At 38.5% G+C, this 22218-nt stretch overlaps 1 protein-coding gene across 5 annotated transcripts; it reads right to left on the reverse strand.

Moving 5' to 3' along the window:
• Positions 1-36: 36 nt before the first annotated feature.
• Positions 37-21897, reverse strand: GUF1 (GTP binding elongation factor GUF1). Of its 5 annotated transcripts, XM_061993034.1 has the most exons (17): positions 21566-21897; positions 20475-20586; positions 17932-18080; positions 17656-17736; positions 15665-15742; positions 12825-12908; positions 12267-12331; positions 11120-11323; positions 9471-9610; positions 8267-8390; positions 7773-7905; positions 6144-6287; positions 5048-5181; positions 4288-4389; positions 2263-2382; positions 1339-1375; positions 37-381 (listed from the first exon to the last, which is right to left on the reverse strand). In XM_061993034.1, exons 1-17 carry the CDS (start codon positions 21722-21724, stop codon positions 244-246), a joined length of 2004 nt encoding a protein of 667 aa, XP_061849018.1. In that variant the 5' UTR covers positions 21725-21897; the 3' UTR covers positions 37-243. The 5 variants fall into 5 exon arrangements, with proteins under 5 accessions (XP_061849018.1, XP_061849019.1, XP_061849021.1 ...); XM_061993035.1 differs by lacking the exon at positions 4288-4389; XM_061993036.1 differs by lacking the exons at positions 37-381; positions 1339-1375 and having other exon boundaries at positions 2292-2382; positions 4288-4403.
• Positions 21898-22218: the final 321 nt, after the last annotated feature.

The raw sequence follows: 22218 nt of genomic DNA on the forward strand, positions 1-22218 counted from the left end.
GATTCAGTCAAGTCTAATTAAATAACTTCAATTCCATAATAATCTACAAGCATCTGTATGTTTTAAGTTAATTAAATAACTTCAATTCCATAATAATCTACAAGCATCTGTATGTTTTAAGTACATAGTCCTTTCTGTTTATGTTCCCACATTATTTAATTTACACCATTTAAAGTCAAGTATGTTCCCTCTCACAGAGATGTTATACATGAGCTTATGCTACTGTGTGCATGTCACTCAGCTCTATTTGTCAGTTTGTCTCTTTAAAACACGCATAAAGGCATCTCTCGGTACTTCCACATTGCCAATTTTTCTCATCAGCTTCTTCCCTTCGGCCTGCCTCTTCAAAAGCTTCATTCTTCTTGTAATGTCTCCACCATACTATGAAAGGGAAAAATATTTTAGTAAGCTCAAACACAACTACAGTACATTTCTGCAACACTAAACTCAAGGGCTATACTCTGAAAGGCTAGGTATGATAATTATTTTATACTCCAAATACTTATTCCATAAGGTCACTAGTTAAAAAGATAAAGAGAGCAAGTAAGTGTGTTCATTTAGACAACTGAGAGTTGAATTCAGTTCTTTAAAATGTGTACATTCATATAAGCCTGGCTGATATTAGGGACAACCTATAGGATATCCAGACCCTATTGGCAGAGCGGCCTGATGCCAGCTCAGATACACTCAGCCATCTTGACTAGCACTAGGAGCTTTCATCTAGATAAATTAACTGAACTTTTACACAATGTTGAACAAACACCATCCCACATATGTGCCCAACAAAAAAAATCTGTAATAATTGTGAGAAAGGGACACTTATTTAATTTTTCAAACACCTTCACTTCAGAGCTAAATACAAGGTAAGAGAAAGGCAGCACATCTTTCCTATAGCTTTGTTGAGTCTTACTGATACATATTTAGGATGACTTATCATGGCGCCTTACTGACAACTCTAGTACAAGTCTAGTAACAATGAAGTCTCTGAAGAAATATTTTTACAGTTCCTTAAATCACCTGAAAAAACACAATTTAGGAAATGTGTGAAGTTACACATGTGTGTGAACACCCACATAACCAGGAGTGAACACTGCCAAACTGTTGAGTTCATTCTTAAGCATCTGATTTCAAAAAAGCCAATACTCTTTGTGATCCACTCTTACTGCATGCTGCAACTAGAGGTTACATGAGTTAAATTTACTTAAAAATATCTGTTAATATTCCACTGACACTTAGCAGAACCTGTCTTTGGCAAGTTTCTAGGAAAAGACAGGCCTATCGTTAACAGAACTGAGGTTTGCATGCATCAGGAACATTAAAAAAAAAAGAAATACCTACACATTTTGCCACAACATTTTTCCTGTAAGCTTTCAGCCTGTAAAATAAAATAACATTTACATTAACACATTCAAACATCTCCTATATGTGAAGCTAAATACTGACTTGTCAAAATGTGGTTTGTGTTTCTACCAGTTTTATAAGACGCACTGCAATCACGTGTTCACATTTCGTATACAGAAGACACAGTTCTAACTAGCATGTTCTCTCAATTCCAGAAATATATCTTAGAGTGTATAATATGTACAAAAAATGTAACAATCTTGCCTTTTATCTATGATTTCTGCTACAATGCACTGTACTACATATGTGTGTATATATATACGTACACACAAATTCTTGCTTGGATCCGTACCTTTAACTTTTCTACCACAATTTACATCCTATTTAAACAGAAAAAAATGTAAGAAACACATCAAGGAAATAGTTTGCTCTAGAAATAAATGAATAATGCTAAGAAGTAGCTATGTATTCGTTCAGCTTGCAACATATTTCCTTTGGAATAGCTCATGGTTCACTTTTGCTGACTCTCCCAGAGATTAAACTACACCACAACTACCTACTTTTCTTCAGTACTATGAAACTTTTTCCACTTCCAAAGAGGAAGTGCACACAAGGGTGTTGTGATACTCTACTCACTAAATGCAATGCTGACCACAAGAAATTTGCAACAGAAAAGCTTTTTTTTTCCTATTAAAATTTATACAAAGCCTTTAGTTATAGTCACAGCTCAAATGTAGTTTGTGTTTCTGTGGGTTTTTTTTTTTTTTAAGAGGTCTGACAGCGTATACAAGAAAAATATGACTTTAGAGTAAAAATCAAAGTACTGTACAAAACTAGGTAAGAAATTAAAAGGCTGCATTTTAAGTAGATTAAAATAAGAAGGAAAAAAATAAAGGGGGAAAAGAGAAGGGCTTCGCTTACGTTTCTCTCGCAATGATTTTCTTGCCAATAGCAGCCTGGATGGCTATTTCAAACAGCTGTCTGGGTATAGTATCTTTTAAACGTTCACACAGCAATTTACCAGTAGCATATGCCTTGTCACTGAAAAAGAAAGTTGTCTGTTTTCAGAAAGAGTAACACATCCATAAAAAATATCCATAGTTCAATAAAAAGTTTTTAGTAGAGATTTTCTTTTAATCTCAAAAGATAAGCTCATCAGACAATGATTTTACATCTACTGAATGCTCTCGGTATGTCACTTAGTTTCATAAAAACAGGTGATAAGATTGTACTAACAGAAAACCTTCAAATAAATATTCAAATATTTGTAATACACATCCAAATTATCACACTGAAGCCACTTTGAATGCTATTACAGCTTCAAATGCAATTTTAAACTAGAAGGTCATGGACGATTTTCATTGCTTGTGGGCCCAAAAGTCAAAACATCTACGTATTACAGAAATAGTTTTAAATCATCTGGGTTTATAAAATAAAAAAAGCATTTTAATGTACTCTTCTTGCCTATTAATAATAATTATCAATTATATTCAGTATCTGCATATGCTTCAGATTTTAGAAAGAAAAAATGACAAAAGATCTAGAGATGCTGCTGAACAGGTATTTCATAAGCCACTGAAAAGAAATTGACCTCTCCAAAATCATCTGCATCTAGCAATCATTTTTTTTAGCCACATATAGCTGAAAATAGTTTTACATGTTTTCATGTAGCAAAAATATGAATCCTCACTACCTGACTACAGCAAACAGTGTAGGCATGAAGTACTAAAACTGTAACGCTTAACCAACATTACTTAAGAAGATACAGATATTTATTTGTATAGCTAAGATAAATAATAATGGCTGGCTTAGTACTGAGCTTACAGGACTCTCAGTAGTTCTTTCTCTAGAAATGTAATGCAGCATAATTCTTTTTATATAAGACAGATGCAGTCTATTTACAGTGAGAGGACTGTGAGAATAACTGAATCAGGAGCAGAATGAATGCAGTCTAGAAGTGAAAAAAAGGTAATTTGTAATCTAAAGCTAGAAGAAAGGCTATTGTTAGTTTTAGTGAAGGAAACAGTTCAGGGGTGCAAGCCTAACTGATTAAGAAACACATGTTAAAGCAGTAATGAACCTTTGCTATGTTGGCTGCTCCATTTTGCATCTTTTCAGAGTAAGAGATGCAGGTACACTAATAAACACTGAATATTTATGAAAAACACATTAAGTAGGAAAGGCATATGAGAGACTAACTCTCCTGCAGCCCCCTGACCTTTATGGACTACGTAAAACTTTCATTTTCCTGTGTCAACCTTCTGAAGTTCAGGAATTCCAAGCATTTAAAGATTGCAGGCATGTAAAAACATGAAAATATTCAATTTAAAACAAACAAGCAAACAAAACTAACCACACAAAAACAAAGCCCCCAAAAAGTTAACCTCAGGATTACTGGAAAGAGATGCTGAAGTTACTAATAAAGACTTTGTGAGGAGGAAGGTTAAAACATGAAAACAGTTTTACTACCAGACCAGTAATTCCTGAGAAACTTAGGGAAACCAAATAATAATGTTATCACAAAATGTCTGAAGTAATTACATCCACTAAGTATTGACTTTTTCCTGATACTCTGGCTGGAGACAAGGTAACAAACTTCTATAGAACTGGAATTATTGTAAGCATAAAATCAGTATTTTCTTCAGTAGTAAATAGTGTCATAAATGATTCATCTGTCATCTCCTAGATTTGTCTGTATTTGAATTTTTCAGCTCCTTAAGAGACCAGCATTTTGCATTTCCTTCTCCCCCTTGCCCTACGTTACCACAAAACTACACCTAGTACTCAAATAGCTGTTTTTCTGATCGTGTCCAAAAGCAGTGATGTGGTAAAATCCTCACTGCTCTTTTCATGCCTATTTGTCATATATTAGTGATACACATATATGTTTTCATTGTGTATTAATAGGAAGTGTTCTCTTTGGAACAGAGAATCCAGACAACTTACTTGTGTATGACTGTTGACAGTTCTTCAACTGGATTTCCATTTATAAGTATATCCATTTTGACAAGGTCTGCTGCCTGGTATCCTGTATCCTCATAATCAAAACTAAACACAAAGGGCTTAAAAGTTAGTGATGGTTTATTAAATCTTATTTCCAAGGCAGCAGAAGACATCACCCTGTCTTCCAGATACTGAGCAAGTTAAAACAATCAAAACTCTACATTCTTACTGCAATCTCTTAAGGAGTTTCCTCAAACACTTCTTTCTTTCATATCAGCTGATAGTTCCTTAAAGCCCCAGGCAACAGAACCCTACAACACAGCTTCTGAACAGTAAACATTCTTGATGTCACACAAATCAAACACTACCACTGGATTGTTTTCTTTTCATCCTCACATTTGACAGATGTTTTTTATGACCTCTGTTATCATTCCATCTGACAAACAAGTTTTCCTTTCTGAACCATATTTCTCCTAACATGGGTGGAGGTGAATGGGGGACAGTGAGTGAGAGACTCTCGTGGTGCTTCTGTGCTAGCTGGGCCAAACCACAACAGGTAGGTATGGGTCATGCTGTCAAGTTGGCAAAAATTCTTAAAATGGAAGAGATGCAATTTTTATATTTATATAGCTATATATTTATCTATAGATAGATATAAATACATATATAGAGATACTTATATATAGGTATAAATCTGGAGAATGCCCAGACCACCAATCTCATCAGATCTGAAATATCAAGGGCATAGAAAGGAAGTAGTTACCTTGCATAACCAGAAGAGAGAGACTTAAGAGCATCATAAAAATCCACCACAATTTCATTCAGTGGAAAGAGGTATTTTAGCATAACCCTGTGTTCATCGATGTACAACATATCCTTCTGGACTGCCCTATGATCCTAGACAAATAAAAATTGTTTCAGTTCCCCTTGACCTAAATTTTCTACAAAAATCAGCTATCCAGTACACAAGAGAACCTCCATACTTCAAATCTCAAAGTAACCTTCTTATTGGTGGTTTGCTAAAGCCCCAAAACAAACTGCAGCACCATCATATACGAAGTGGTTGGAACTTAACTGGACAAATGGTTCAAGTCTGTCCTCTGTAAAAGCTAAATTTCTGAAATCTTTAAACACCTTCTGCTTACTGTTGCCTCTTAAATGTGTAATTATTTGTCGGTAATATCTACTGAAATGACATTTTCACAGACATTACAGTCTTACACAGTAGGACTTGCAGGCTCATCTTCTTTCCTGCCAGGAGAGTATCCTTAAAGTTATTTTAGGAATTCTTTTTAACAGATCACTCTACTGACATACAAGTCCTGTACTGTTTTGCATTATGTGCTCTGAAATGTTAAAAGCTAAAAATAAATATTGTGAAGAAATTATATAAAGCCAATGGGCATGGCAGTTAAAACATTTTTAGTTAAATGCATTCCAAATACACCTCAGGAAATGTGATTAGCCATTACTATCATAAATGTACTTCATATAAGTTTTCAGTACTTCACTGAAGACTCACTAAAGGACTGACAGAATTTGCATTTCTATGGCTATACTTCTGAAATGCAATAGCTCTTATTCCTCTGCTGTAGATTCCATTCTTTCAGGAAAATAGAGGTAGCTATGAATTTGTCTAGTGCATGATGCTTGACCAAGTACTTCATTGTCACTGAACATCATCACTAACTTTTGTAATTCAGAAGCAATTTTACACATAAAAAGTTTAAATACTCTTGAAAGGAAAAGAATTACTGTCAAAGATACTACAAGTACTACCTAGTATCTTAGTATCTAGCATATTCCTTTCAGTTATGATATAAAGAGCTTATAAATGTGACAAAACTAAAACTATATACCTGACATAAAGCAATTATTTTCCCAATATATTCATGAGGTGTTACAATAGTACCAAGAACAGTTGGCTCCAAATATTCAGATACTAAATGTTTATCAGGAAACTGAGCAGGGTTGATAACAGTAATCTCTGATTTACCATACTCCTGAAAAAGAAATAAATCGACACTGTAATTTTACAAATAAACTGGAGACAAAAATAGCATTGAAAAATTACTAAAAAACATTTAAATTGCTTGGAAACACTTGTGAATGACACAACTCAAATTTATATCAAACACTACTTTAAAAGAGATTTCTATTTTACATACAAAAGTCCCTGGTCAGCATATCATAAGATATTGTTATATAGGAAGATTACAGCAATTACTTTCATTAGGAAAACATTTTTTTTTCATCCAGTGAATATTAAACAGAAAAGTGCTTAGAACTAGGACTGCAACCTAGAGACATCCATAAATATAACAAAGCCTTTCTGTCCATATTTCCACCTCTCTTGCTTGTACAGCACGGATCTTCCTCCTTATTCTATCCTGATCCTACAAGGTGTAAGGCACAGCTTCAATAAAAGACCTGTTTCAAGTATTCTGTAGTTTGCTGATGACATTCTTCTCTAAATAGAACTTTGGGTTCAGGCTCTCTTACAGGCTGAAGTGAGCTTAGAAATTATGTTTCTGATTCCTGTGCAAGTGCTTTCATTACTCATTTCTTATAGTCCAATATCCTGATAGGGGCTGAAATTATCCTTCTGCAGTAAGAATAAAACAAAGGTCACGCTTCTTTATTATGCACATACAGTCCCCTATGTAACAAAGCTAGTGATACTGTCACTACCACCACCAAGGCATTGTTGTTCAACAATGACCCAACTTTCTGCAATGTTTGAAAAGTGTCTCACATCAGCAATCCAGAATCACTTATGCACCAAAGGTGTCAGCTACTTCATTCACAGCTCTAAGCTGCCCAAGGAAGAAACCAAAATAACTGAAGAGAAAATGGGTCTATGCCTTACCCCGTGAAAGTACAACAACCTTTCTTATACATGTCATTTGTAATTCACAAACTTCCTGTAGTACTTATAGGTACACGTTGGATTCTAATGAGCCAGGCTAATTGCAGCTTCCTTTCAGCACATCCCCCTAAGTCTACCTCTCTCAAACCCAAGAACAGTCATTTTTTTGCACATAATTCAATGAAGAAGTTTGCACATGCCTATTTCACTGTGATCAAAACTCACTTGTCTTCACCGGCCCCTGTCACCCTACAGCAGAATTAGAAGCTTTTCCTAAAAATGTTGATGCTTTCTGAATGATAAATCCTGGAATATTATTATTCTAGCTTCTTTAAACTCAGTCTAGTCAGTATGCACTTCAAAGAATACAGCAAGAAATGTCTTTTATTTCCATTTTTAAGGACAGGTATAAAATGTAGAGACAGAGTGCTTGAAATGGAATGGGGAAGGAAACTCAACATTCTTAAAAACATTCCATTTTAAAAGTTTTAAAGTTAAATACTAGTGTTTCTAATGTTTACTGTAGATTACTAATCTACACTAAAATAAAAGTGTAGATGTTTATTATAGGAGGCTTTTAAGTGGCCACTTACAAAACACTGTAATAAATTTAACATACCTTTATCAACTTTGCTGAGGAAAGAATAGCTTTATATGGAACTGTAGGTGTAGTCAAAATAACTGACATGTTATACTCTTGCTCCAAACGTTGATTAAAAACTTCCATATGTAAAAGACCAAGGAAACCCAACCTGGGAAAAAAACCAAATCCTGTCAGTGAAAGTATATGTACATCCCCTGGAATTTGACAGTGGGGATTTTTTCCCCCCTCCAGTATGTTTACACTGCTGGTCTCTCAGTATCAGGCACAGCAAACAATCCTACACTTGAGCAGTATGAATCTTTGAGAAGAGAAACTACAAAGAACAGCAAAGTGCATACTCTTCACAAATACAGAATGTTAAGAAAATACATGCTCTTGATCTTTACCTATCATTAATTTGAAATGAAGCCCCTAATATTGAATTCATTTTAATCCTACCTTCGGTTAACTTAAACTCAAATTCTCAATTTGCAAACAATTCCAAAATGAAAGCACTACAAAAGTCTCACCTCCACCCAGCTCCTAAGGCAAGGCTGCTGTCCCGGTGAACAGTTACACTGGAGTCATTCAATGTCAGCCTTTCCAAAGCACTTTTGAGATTATTATATTCTGTTTGGTCTACAGGATACATTCCTATAAAAGCGTATTAGATAGAACTCATGTTATAGAGAGCTTTATCTAGTGTGTACAAAGCTTTCAAACATGCCTCTTACAGTGAGAACAGTAACGAAATCAGAAATAGCTTACTTTCTTTTCCAACTTCAAAATGTAAAAAATGACACAGAGATTTTTTTCCTTCCCCCCTCCCCTCAAATTAGTTAACATTCAGATTACCTCATAAAAACAAAAATTAACATTCAAACCATACTGGTAGGGATACTGTACTCATCCTTCACAATTGTGGAAGATGCACCATTAAGTATAACCACTGTTTTGGAGAACTGCCGAGTAAACGTACAGGTAAAGCACAATTGAATAAGCAAACAAATTTGATTGAGATGTTCCTTCAAAGGCAAAAATAAGTGACGTAACAAAGCTGCAATGTTTCTATATATTTTGAAATATAATCACTTTTCACATGACAACGTGTTCAGAAAATATTGCTTGCTCTACACCAAGAAGAAACATATGTGCATGCGAAAACTATTATTTACAGGATTACACTCTTCTGTGTTCACTGACAGATTACCTAATCTCCATGAGACAGTTAAAGTGAGTTTTGCACATTCCCTCACATGTCTAGAAAGTGATTCCCAGAATTCACTTCTTTCTAAAACCGTCTTCAATAGGATTTGTAGTAGTTACTGAAGCTGGTGGAAAGAGCTCAACTGAACTGTATAAGCTTAATAAGCCAAATATTTTCCAGAATCATTCTTAATATTGTCTTTGGCATATTTAATGAAAAAAGATTTGCTTTAAAAAAAACCCAAACAAATCACAATAATGACAAACATGTGATTATCTAGATGAAGAACTGCCAAATTTGACTGACTTTTTTAAAGCCTCAACCCTTCTTTTCCAGCTGTCAAGAGTTTACTGGCATCAGAAGCAATAATCATGGATAAAAATACACATTAGTCTTGTATTCATATAAATCCAGTCTGCAACTATTATTAATCCTGTCTTTTAAGTCACAGGTTAAAAGCTCTGACAGTTTTCTTACTCTTGTTACTGGAAAGAAGTAATTCCACTTTACATCAGTTTACTCCTCACCTGCAAAAACCATTGGCTTCGCTGACTTAAAGCCAGGTAAAGGCTCCACTGGCTGTTTATACAAAAACAGTGTGTCTCCTATTTGGGCTTCTGTTACTTCTTTCATTCCAGCAATCAGGTAGCCCACCTGTCCAGCATATCTAAATAAAATTGGTATTATATGGACACGCTTCTTGGCATTATCAGCATTTGCACTATTTTTCCCACTTGACTTAGGTCAGTCAGAAATTCAAAGAAATCATCCCTTGTAAAAGCCCAGAGCCAAAAGCCAGATTCAGATTGTTTGTCCCAGTTGTGAACTTTGCCTCAAGTTGTTCTACTTCTGTTGAGTCAAGTAGCTCTGTTACAGTTAAAAAGTACCTTTATAGTTTTGGATTTTTAACTCCATTCTATTCCTAGTTTGAAAGCCAGAGCAAGAGGGAAGTTCTCAGGGTATAAGAGAACCAGAAAGGCAAGTTTCATATACCAACTTGCAGAAACGAACAAAAGACAAATGCCTTCTGTCAGCACATAATTCACTTAGGAGAGGAACTCATGTAGACATAAACCACAGCATACTGGTTTTGGTCTAAACAGAGTTAACTTTCTTCTTAGCAGCTCCATGTGGTGCTGCATTTTCCACTCGTGACTAAAATGGTGTTGATGACATACTAATATTTTAGCTACTGCTCAACAGTGCTTGCACAGCCTGAGTGTTTTTTGTTTCTCACTCTGCTCCCTCAGCAAACAGGCTAGGGGTGGGCAAGAGACTGGGAGGTGACACAGCCAGGACAGCAGACCCGAACCAACCAAAAGGATATTCCACGCCACAAAACATGCTTGGCAATAAAAACCAACAAGTGTTAGTACTTCCAAGGCAGCCATTACTTGTAGACTAGCAGAGCACCAGTCTGCTTGTAAGAAGAGGTAAGTAATTGCCTTTGCCTCACCTTTTTCTTTCATTTATTAAACTGTTTTTTTATCTCAACCTACGAGTCTTTCATCAATTTTGCTCTTCCAGTTCCCTCCCTCATCCCACTGGGGTTGAGGGAGTGAGCAAGTGGCTGGTTGGGTGCTTAGTTGCTGTCTGGGTACAACCCACCACACAGAGTAACACAGTCTTACTGAGAATCATCTTGAATGCAAACTGATAATGCTTCTCCACTAATTCTAAGTACCTGATTTTCTTCCCACTGCTGCCATGAGTAGCCACTTTCTGGAAGCTGTAGCATTCATGGATTTTAAGTCTTCCACCCTCAAAAAATGCTGCAGCAATAACTAAGATGAAACCCCATTCCCTTCCACTCTCAAACAAGGTAGTTCCTAGAAATAAATCGGACAGCTGAATATTAAATGCTACTCTTAATAAAAGTAACTGTCCAGATGTTCCACATACTACAGATGACAGAATGTCTTCCTCCCCCAGCAGTGCCCAAAAAGCAGTCCCCAAAAGCTTCTGTCTCAGCATGCCCAAAATGAAAAAGACTGACATTAAGCATTATATTACAAGTCATCATCATTAAAAAAAACCCTCACCCCCCAAAAAAAAGAACAAAAAAGAGAGACATCTCTCAGCCTTAACCACTCAAAGCAAAAATCAGACAGAAATGCAGGATTTTGTATCTTCCACCAATTTATGTTTTGTTCCACTGTAAGAAATTGTTACGTACAGCTTATGCACTGGCTGTTCATTTGGAGTCAGAATTCCCACTTCATTAACTTCATATCTTTTCTTTGTGTGCGCAGACACAATTTTCTGCCCTTTCTGAACCTCCCCACCAAAGAGTGCAACGCTGGCTACAACGCCCCGGTAGTGGTCAAAGGTGGAGTCAAACACTAAGGCTTTCAATGGATCAACAGTACTACACTGGGGTCTGTCACAAAAAAAAGCAAAACAATATATTAACCATTGTGGTTTTCATTTAATACTGAATGTGCAAGCACCCCCACCCCAAGAAGTTTCATATTAAGAAGTGATTTTCAGTTAACACATATCAGACATAATTTCAGTGTTTCACTATATATTATGTAGCAAATCTTTCCATTTTATTTCCCCCATGTGCAACAGCAGCACAAATAGAGCAAAAATAAATGCATATCCATTATACCCATTACACAACAAGTGAAGCTGATGCTTTAAATATCATATTATGGGAGACCCCAAAAATTTAGGAGTTACATTCCAATATCCCAGATTTTTTTTTAAAAGTCCATTGATATTTTGGATTTGCCATCTATCGTAGAAACCTAATTTCTGATTTTCACTGTTTTGGTTTTTTTTCTCTGTAATTATTAATTAATATGAGGACTATCACTATTAACTAATAGTAGGAAAAAGGAATGAAAAGCAATATGCTGACTAAACTAGTTTAGCAGCTTTGTCATCATATTTGTAGATAAAGGTCTATTTCGAAGGTTGGGTTCAGGATATGAAACTCTAAATGAAGTAGATTTCAATTACCTTTATCATTCTAACAATGCAATGTTCAAAAATTTCATGTCATAAAAGTATCAGTTTTAGTTGTTAACCTCTCATCTTTCATTTCAGTCTGAATTAATCTTCCCATCCCACTTCTAAAGAATAAAGAAGTCTGCTGATATTGGCACATTTTTTAAAAGGCACCTCAAATCTAGTGTCCTGGTTTCAGATTTGCAATTTGAAACTGACCAGCTCTGACATTAGGATTCTCTCACATCTCTTTTTAAAGTATTGCCTTTAAAAATGAATAAAGTGCAAAACTACTGCCAATATTGTATGCGTGCAACTCATGGTTTCCTAATTAACTTACAAGGTTTCATAATTCAGTACAGACTTACGGTGGAATCTTCTCAATGACTCTGTGAAGAACTTTTTTGACATTTGTTCCTTGTTTAGCAGAAACCTAAAACAAGTATAACATCAGTTTTGTGAGACATGTCTTACACTTACTCAGTACCTACTGTCACATTGACTTATCCAGTCTTGGTGGCTACAGATAATGCTACCCATAAAAGCACTATGAAGCACACTTTAGAGTGCTATTACTATGAAGCGCTTAATTGAGTATAAATTCTCCTGTAACTTTTTTTTTTTTAATCTCTTTAATGGTGATTATTCTTGTATAAAAATAAAAACAGTTTATAGGCTAACAGCAAGAAATAATTTCAAATCTATCTGATCCCATTCATCCTGACATACTAGAACTTAAAACCAAGAAGTATGTTCTCTATTATTGTTTGCCAGGAGTCAAACTTTAAACAAATTCATGCATGGCAGACAAAGACAGGCAGACAAACGATCCCATGATGATTTACTATGTGTACATGTCATTCATTCCATACAAAGCAGATACAGCTACACAATCTGCCATGTTATAAGACTTTAAGAGACCTTACCCTGACACATTCATCTATAGGGATATCAAACAGCTTCTCAATTTGTTTTTCAACTCTTTCAGGGTCTGCATTTTTCAAGTCAATCTGAAAAACAAAAACATGCTAAACATACAGGCAACCACATCTTTCATACAACCCAGCACTGTAGCTTCCAAATACACAAGTCAAGGAACCTTTATCTATTTATGAGTAAATACTGGATATTTTCAGGAAAGTTCTCTATCAAGATCCATTTTAGAAAAACCCTTCCTTGCTTGACTTCAGGACAAATCCCTTCTCTAATTAGACTATTTTTTGTTTGTTTCATTAAAGAAAACACCTTTGTCCAAAAGCTGGTAAAAATCTTTATTTTACAAAGTAAGTTGAAAGTGTGTTACTTACACTGTTCAAATATTACATCGATATACATCTACAAAAAGCAATTAATTTGAGCTGAGCATTAACTAATCTTGTGATTCTAATCATCCAGCCCACAAAAATGGAATAAACCACAATATTTGGATTTTATTTAAAACTAAGACAACATTTCTAAAATATTGAGCTGCTACTCACATAATCTCCTCTGTGTATCATCATTAACAAATAGAAATAAAAGCATTAAAACACAGGGAGGAATATATGGATTATCATAGCATGAAACTTTAAAAGTTATTTCTGTATAAAGCCACTTGAAGATTCAATAGAAAAACGTATTTTAAATGGAAGGAATGGCAATGTTCATAAACCAGTGCATTTAAATTACAATGGGCTACAGGATTGTTACACATATCTCAAATTATTTAAGGACATCCTATCCACAGGTAGAAGTCTTCTTTTCAGGTCGAACAGTCAACTGATCATCAAGTCCAGCCACTAACCTCACACCACCAAGCCCACTAAACCATGTCCCTCAGCATCTCAGCTACATAGCTTTTAAATATTTCCAGGGATGGTGACTCCACCACCTCCCTGGGCAGCTCGTTCCAATGCCTAACAACCTTCTCGGTGAAAAAGTTCTTCCTAATGCTCCATCAACAGAATTTGAAGCTGTCTCCTCTTGTCCTGTTGTACTGACATCCACCTCACTACAACTTTTTTTAAGGTAGTTGGAGGGAGTGATGATGTCTCCCTTCAGACTCCTCTTCTCCAGACTAAAGAATTCCAGTTCCCTCAACCACTCCTCATCGGATTTGTTCTCCAGACCCTTCACCAGCTTCATTGCCCATCTCTGGACATGGTCCAGCACCTCAGTGTCCCTCTTGTAGTGAGGGGCCCGAAACTGGACACAGTATTCAAGGTGTGACCTCACCAGCGCCAAGTACAGGGGCACAATCACTTCCCTAGTCCTGTGGGTCACACTATTTCTGATGTAAGCCAGGATGCTATTGGCCTTCTTAGCCACCTGGGCATGCTGCTGGCTGTTGATTAACACCCCCAGGTCCTTTTCTGCAGGACAGCTTTCCAGCCACACATCCCCAAGCCTGTATCATTGCATGGGGTTGTTGTGGCCCAAGTGCAGGACCTAGCACTTGGCCTTGTTGAATCTCATCCAATTGGCCTTGGCTCATCGATCTGGCCTGCCCAAGTCCCTCTTGAAGAGCCTTCCTGTCATCACACAGATCCACACTTTCACCCAACTTGGTGTCACCAGCAAAATGACTGAAGGTGCACTCATTCCACTCATCCAGATCATCGATAAAGATGTTAAACAAAACAGGCCCCAACACTGAGCCCTGGCAACATCACTGGTGACCAGCCACCAATTGGCTTTAACTCCATTCACTGCCACTCTCTGGGCCTGTCTATTCTTACAATTTTCCACCCAGCAAAGAGTACACCTGTCCAAGCCATAGGCAGACAGTTTCTCCAAGAGGATGCTATGGGAGACTATGTTGAAGGCTTTGCTAAAGTTCAGGCAAACCACAGCCTTTCCCTCATCCACTAAGCAGGTCACCTTGTTACAGAAAGAGATCAGGTTAGTCAAGTGAGATCTGCCTTTCATAAGATCGTGTTGACTGGGCTAGATCACCTGTTTGTCCCATACATGCTGTGTGATGGCACACAACATGATCAGCTCCATAATCTTTCCTGGCACTGAGGTCACGCTGAAAGTGAACCTGTCGTTCTCCATATCCTCCTTTCTGGCCCTTCTTTGTGGATGGGTGCCATATTTTCTACCTGCCAATCAACTGTGATGTCTCTGGTGAGCCAGGACTGCTGATGGGTGACAGAAAGTGGCTCCTTGAGCACTTCCACCAGCTCCCTCAGCACCCCTGGGTGGATACCATCCAGCCCCATAGACTTGTGTGTGTTTAAGTGGTGTAGCAGGTCACCAACCATTTCCCTTTGGATTAAGTGGACTGTCCAAAAGTCATACCACAACCAGCCTGCTTGGAGCATGGGAGAGCACATACAGGGGAATCTGTAGCTTTCTGGCCCATTCAAGCCCAAATGTCTGTACCAGCTAAACATTTTCACCTACATTTAACACTGAGTCAACTCAAAGCCCTGCCATGCCCCAGTTTCAGCTTGTTCTCATAAGGATGTGGTCAGTTGTTTTTCATACCATAGCCTACGTTTGCCTCAAGCTTATTTGTTTGCAAACCATACCTGATACAATTTAGTATACTTGGCTTACTATACAGACTCTGATAATTTTTCAGTGCTGCCAGTAAAATGGTTCTATATGTATCTTATGAGATAAAAATTGAAGTTCCCAGCAATTACTGTAAAATACTAACCCAACAGGAAATACACTGACGTTCTTATCACATTTTAGTTCTTTTTTTCATTATATACTCCTAGTTAAGGATACATTTAAACAACCCAACTATTTAATATGAAACTAAAAGCATTATTACCTTATTTATGACAGGAATTATTTCAAGCTGTGCTTCAAAAGCAAGATAGAAGTTTGCCACTGTCTGAGCCTGAATACCCTAGAAAATAATAATTTTAACAGTTTAACATGGAATCTTCCTGAGTTTTGATGTTTTGAGGATTTTTTATAGGCATGCTACACAATATAAGATTACTTCACTATTCTACCTACTGCTTCATTTCGAGGACGGAAAATAGGTAAAGGTTATTGACTATACACATTGCTGAGAAAGAAAACAACATTCCTAATTATTTCTTACAATCTGCATAGAAGTAGACAAACTAATAATGCTGTAGATGTGATTACTTACATGGAATTATTCATAGATAACAGTGTTACTCACACATTATGCACTACATACATATTTTTGTGTATTTATTTACGAATAGCTAAGATCATGACAGGTACCTAAAAAACCCCAGATTCTTTGTTTACTGCAAACTATTCACAAATGGACTGAAACAAAAGGATGATTACCATGGTAATAAGACTGTAGTTACAAGAGAGGGTAGTAACATACCTTCAACTTAGTTTTCTTTTTTTGAAAATAATTGTAACTGTAAGGTCTGTACCTTATATTTCTTCCAGAAGGATGGCAAACCAACAAAAAAAATCTGGTTCAAGATGGTTTATCTTCCAGATCCAGGGGAAGATAAAAAAGATAGAGATGCTAATGAATGACAGCATAAAGTCTAATATCACAATTGAACTCGAGAAGGTAGAAGGGGGTATGAGGGGAAGAAGAAGAAAAAAAAAGCTACTTGTTGTCTTTCCCTTTGTTTACAATAGATGAAATAGAAAATTACTTATACGAGGATATTCAGTATGAACGTATGGCCCTAACTTTTTAGGCAATGTAAAGCAGCAAAGAGCATTTATTAAAAAAAAAATACAAAAATCCAAAAATGCAAGAAAACCCTCACATATTAAAAGCAATGCAAGAAAATCTTGAAAATTAACTCCAGAATTCAGGCTGGCCAGAGAAACATTAGCAATTATAACGCAAAAAGTTGAGTTTGTAAGCATTCTGACTGAAAAACAAATCCAGAACACCAAATCATAGCATCATAGAATGGTAGGGGTTGGAAGAGACTTTTAGAGATCATGTAGTCCAACTCCCCCGATAAAGCAGGTCAACCTAGATCAGGTCACACAGGAACACATCCAGATGGGTCTTGGAAGACCTACAAGGAAGGAGACTCCACACCCTCCCTGGGCAGCCTGTGCCAGAGCTCCTTCACCCTCACGGTAAATCAAATAATCACATAATATTTAAATGTGGTATCAATTAATTTCTCACAAAGTAGTTTGATAACATGTCCATATTTAAAAATCATGATCCCATAACTCTGTACAAATAAAAGTACAACTAAGATCTGTAATTTCATCTCCCCCCTAGTAAAGAATTTGCCTGTAAATTTATGAGAGTATCCCTTTTGAAATATTCTACTTCGTTTCCTGCTTATCCTGATAGATCAGTCAAGAACCCATTAATCTGGTGGACATAAATCATCAAATTTCCATAATAAGTTAATCCACATTTGCCTTATAGAGTTCTTTAGCTTTAATGTGGCCAGTATGCATTTGTATTATAGATATCAAAAACATAACAGCTATCAGTTATAACTAACAGGATGGCTGGTTGAATGAATTGTCAAGCTTTCCAACAACAAACTGAAGGTACTCAAATAGATATTAGTACAATAGCTAAAAGTTCTCCACACTGTAATTTGCAAAGTTCATATACTGTCAAGAAGGATCTGATTCTTCACTAATCCTGTGCTTTTATTGTTATGTCACGGAACTGTGGCATTTATCAACACACATGTACTCAGGTAAAGTTTTTTTTAAAAGTCCCATTACTCTTTTTCTACAAGACAATGCTTTTATGGAGATAGACTGTGACAGATAAGAGGAAAAAAAAAATCTTCTCTGAAATTCTAAGTAGAAAACAAGAATTAAGAACTCTACCTCATTTGCATCCACGACAAGTATGACACCTTGACAGGCAGAAAGTGACCGTGACACTTCATAGCTGAAATCTACGTGGCCCTGCAGAGAAAATAAATGTTTACAATTTCAAGTACTTTCTTACAGTCTTTGCATGTTTTCATTTGCAATACAGGTTCACAATTCTCACAAAAAAGGAAAAAAAAAAGGAACTGAATCAACACAAGATGTCAGAAAACATCTACTTTAAAAACACTTAGCTTTCTGTGATTTAAACACTATGTATACTTAACTTACTGGCGTGTCAATAAGATTTAAGAGGTAGTTTACTCCTTCATGATTGTAGAAGAGAGATGCAGATTGTGCTTTAACCGTAATTCCTCTTTCGCGTTCCACTTGCAGTTTATCCAGCACTTGCTTATTACGGTCTGTTTTAGCAATTGCTCCTAAGATTAAGAAAAAGCCAAACAGTTTTATTGCCTCATTTAGTACATTAGCTCTCAATATAAATAATTCTTGAAATTGCCATTAACTAAGAGAACACGGGGCTTGGAGCTGCAAATGAAGCTTTTCCATATGATTAAGCTAAACTTACCCATTTTCGTTTTTAAAAAACTGTTAACATTTGTTAAATGGATGTTTATACATAAAGGTATATAAAATATTTTCCTGAATAAGCAGGATACAAAATATCATGTAAGTTTAAATCACAGATTAAGAAACAGCAAAAATCCCATTCAGTACTGAATCACTTTAATGCTTAAAAACAACTTCATCCCCTATCACTGGAGAGCAACTTCATGGCCCACAGCTCCAACAAGTGCCAATCTAAGAGCATTATCATAGAGCTCGATGGATCTGAATTCCAAACTCCATTCTATCACAGGCAACAGGACTTATTGCCCATAATGACACATAGAAGGTAAGCATAAAGATGATTAAAAGCTTCTCTCCAAGGTTCTGTTTTGCTCATTAAATGAGAAAAGCTACACAATTCTGAAGGGTGTTTCTGAGTAGCTAATTTAAGCTCTACCCTGAAATTAGTCTCCTCCTGGGAGATGTAGCAATTGCTTAACAGTTTACCTTAGAGAACCCTCCAAGACAATGTCTATTTCTCAAGGAAAGCCTAGTTTCAGAGTCACTTATAGTTATGAAGATCCCTTAGCATTTCCGATTCTCACTTTCACTTTAAATGGGGATAGTTTTCCGTATCCTCAACCATAACGCTCAAATAAAAACAGACACCCAAAAAGCACTCCAACGAGAAGAAAATTAATACCACTGAAGAGGAAGGTAACGCAACTTCAACAATACTTAGAATGAAGGAAAAGGCAAGTCTACATAGCAACTGAGAATCCATGGAATTTACAGTTAATTACTAGCAGTTATTCTGCACACTGTATATAAATGAACATAAGGCTGTACATTTCTAAAGCTTACTATGCAGCATCACATCAGCTTCAGTACTAGCGAGCTTTACCACCATGAAAGGCAGTTGCCTATAGTGTCCTCACAAGGAGAAATCATTCCTCTCATTTCAGTATAAGCAGCTGAACTTCCTCTCTGTTCCAATAACAAACATCATGACAGTTTTCTTCTGTCCAACCCAAACAATTGCAGAAGTAGCATCTTGAACAAGGAAGTACACTCCTTTTCAGTCTCTTTCCAGAACATATACTTCCTGAATAAATTACACGTTTCCTCACCCCTATGTGTCATGGGTTTGTGGCGAGTTGCTTTCTGCTTACTAATGGGAAGGGAGCTGCAGTGTTGTACCAGTAAGCAGTTCTTGAAATTAGGTTTCTAGTTACAAGAGTTTTGGACCCACCTCCAGGCTGGCCAGGCCAATCTGGCACCTCTGCCATCACTATTTAAGAAGGGAAATCTGCAGCAGCAGAAGTGACTATGTGGACCTCACAGTCAAAGGAGGAAGTGAGGAGTGCTGGACCAGAGACCCCTCTGCAGCCCTTGGCAAGAACACAGGCTGTGCCCCTGCAACCCATGCCACGCAATGGCAGAACTGAGAGCCACCAGCAGCAATGGGTGAGTGTGTCGGGATGGTCAGGAGACTGTGTAAAGTGGCAGCCATGGCACAGGCCGTGCTGGAAAGCTTACAGGCCATAGAGACCCACACAGGAGGTGGAGAGGAGCTGCAGCCTTTGGGATTAACGCAAGTCAGAGTGGCCCGTGCAGGGTTACTCAGCACGTGAGGGACCCCACACTGGAGTGGGGAGGACTGGACAGGAGTCCACCTGCCTTCAGACAGAACAAGTAGCAAGACCCATTGGGAAAAGACTGACTGAAACCTCCATTCCCTGCCCTGCTGTGCCACACAGGGGAGGAGGAAGTAAAGACGCTGAGATCAGGGCTCTGAGTCTGGGAAGAGGGGAAGAGTGAACGGGATGGTGCTCTGAAAGGACTGGTTGTGCTCTTCATTATTGTACCACTCTCTGTTGTTTTCTGTTTGTTACGGTTTCGGTTGGTAGTGGATTAAGTTAACTTTTGTTTTCTTTCCCAAGTCAAGCACTCTTGCCTGTTTTGCCTGGGACCATAAGTGCTGAGTGAGCCACTGCTGTCCTTAGGGGGGTTCCAAAGGCCTTTGGTACTTATGGCTGATTGTGGTCCCTTGTGCCTAGATGGGTCTATACCATGACAGAGGCAGATTTCAACCAGAAACTATATTTACATCTGTAACACTATACAAATTGCATCCTAAAAGTACAAGCAACCTGGCACCAAGAGAGCAAAGACAGTAAAAATTTTCCTAATAATCCAAGCTAAAGAAAGCTACAAGTCATCTTACATGTCAAGAAAAGGCAGTATAAAGAGAGAACACTTACCGGTAATTTCCAACAATCTGTCTGCTAGGGTACTTTTGCCATGATCTACGTGAGCTATAATACTGAAGTTCCTAATGCTTTCAACAGGATATGCTGACATATCTACTTTTTCCTGAAAAACAGACATTTATTTTCATAAACCATGGTTACAGGCTCTATGTACAATAGGACTTAGCTTTAATGAAGCAATTAACCCTCTTTTCTCCAAGAGGCTTAAGTTGAACAGATACAAAAGTTTAAATTGTCATCAATGTTTAAAATGCTAGCATTTCATTTTAGTAACACATATTTATCCATCACTACTCTGAAAATTGAGTAAGTATGCCCAAAAGTGTTGGTAAAGATTCTGTGCATACATATTGGGACTTAGAAAACTCAGAACAGTTTCAAGTTTGTTAAAACACTTAAGGATTAAGAAAATTTAATTCAGTAAGGACATCATTCTTCACAAGTAAGAGAAGAACACAGTAACGCTACCTAGCAGCCCTGGTAGCAGTGACCTTACAAGGATCGAGCAGACTTTCTGGAATAGTAAGCTACAAGTAACAAACAGGTAACCACCCCGACCTCCTTGGTTCACACACTGATAGGTCCACCACTAACATCTTTTCTTTGTATTATTCTCGCGCATTCCAAGTAACACAACGTTTAGAAGCTGCTTCGTTCCTTTTCAAAGTTTTCAACGTCAGGAACCAAAAGAACGCAAGCAGCAATCAGTATGCCATTTCTGAAAAGCTCTTGTCGCTCATTTTAGCAATACATGAAGCTCATCACTCTTGCACAGGCTATGCGTGCACTTCTGGGAGAGGAAGCAAACAAAACGAGCCCAGAGTTTTCTGTTCGTATCAACACACGTTAAGCTGCACTATCTGCCGTAAGTCTGGGCTGGAGACGGCAAGTCCTTCTACGGTCACGGGGCCGCAAATGGCCCTGCGGCGATAAAGACCTACGCCGCGACGACATCGCCTGTAGGGACAGGCCACACGCAGACACCACCGGCCCCGAGGCCTCGCTGCAGCCCGAGTTCCGGCAGGCGGAACGGTTCCCTGGCCCCATCCCTCCGGGCAGCGCTTACGGCGGGGCGGACTCACCGTTCCGCGGGAGCTGTACGGCCGCTCGCACGCCACGGGCCCCGCGGGCAGCCAAGAAGGGACACGGCGCGGGACGGCAGCGTGGCAGCGGCTCCGCAGCTGGGCCCACCGCATGACCGTCCTGCCGGACAGAGCCATGGTCCTCGGCGGTGTGCTCATCCCCTCACAGCCCGGAGGCGTCCGGCAGCCCCAGCGCGCACAGCTACCCGGCGGCAGCGCCGCGCCGCCGCGCTTCCCTTCCCACGGCGCCGCGCGAGCCCGCTCTGGCGCCCCCCGGCGCCCCACGCCACAGCTGGGCGAGTGCCGCGGCGTGACGGGAACACGAGCGGCCGTCCCGCGCGCCGGAAGCGCTTCCCTCCGCCGCGGGCGGAAGTCGTCATCGTTCCGCCCCTCCCGCCGCTGGCGCCGGCGCCTCGGGGTTCCTGGGTAGCTAACGTCAGCCTCGCCACAGTAAGCTGCTATGGGTGTTCGGGGCCTGTGGAGGTGTGGTGACTGCCCGCCGAGGGTTCATGTCCGGGTCCGAGCCATGCGTGCTGAGTCCAGTCCGTCGGCCCCGTGGTGCTGCTTGGGAAGTGCAGAACTCCCGGAGGAGAGCCGCTGCGAGGCTTTCCCCTCGGCTGCTCATGAATAACACCCCAAAAACATCACAGCAG

The sequence above is a fragment of the Colius striatus genome, chromosome 3 (genome assembly GCF_028858725.1).
Source record: "Colius striatus isolate bColStr4 chromosome 3, bColStr4.1.hap1, whole genome shotgun sequence".
Taxonomy (NCBI): domain Eukaryota; kingdom Metazoa; phylum Chordata; class Aves; order Coliiformes; family Coliidae; genus Colius; species Colius striatus.

Bases quoted from the DNA above. Each gene is read 5' to 3' on its own strand.
- GUF1 (XM_061993034.1), bottom strand. From the start codon at position 21,724: ATGAGCACACCGCCGAGGACCATGGCTCTGTCCGGCAGGACGGTCATG. The intron at 18,081-20,474 runs GTAAGTGTTCTC...TCTTAATCTTAG, and splicing joins CAGATTGTTGGAAATTACCG to GAGCAATTGCTAAAACAGAC. The intron at 382-1,338 runs GTAGGTATTTCT...TCCCTTTCATAG, and splicing joins AAAATGTTGTGGCAAAATGT to TATGGTGGAGACATTACAAG.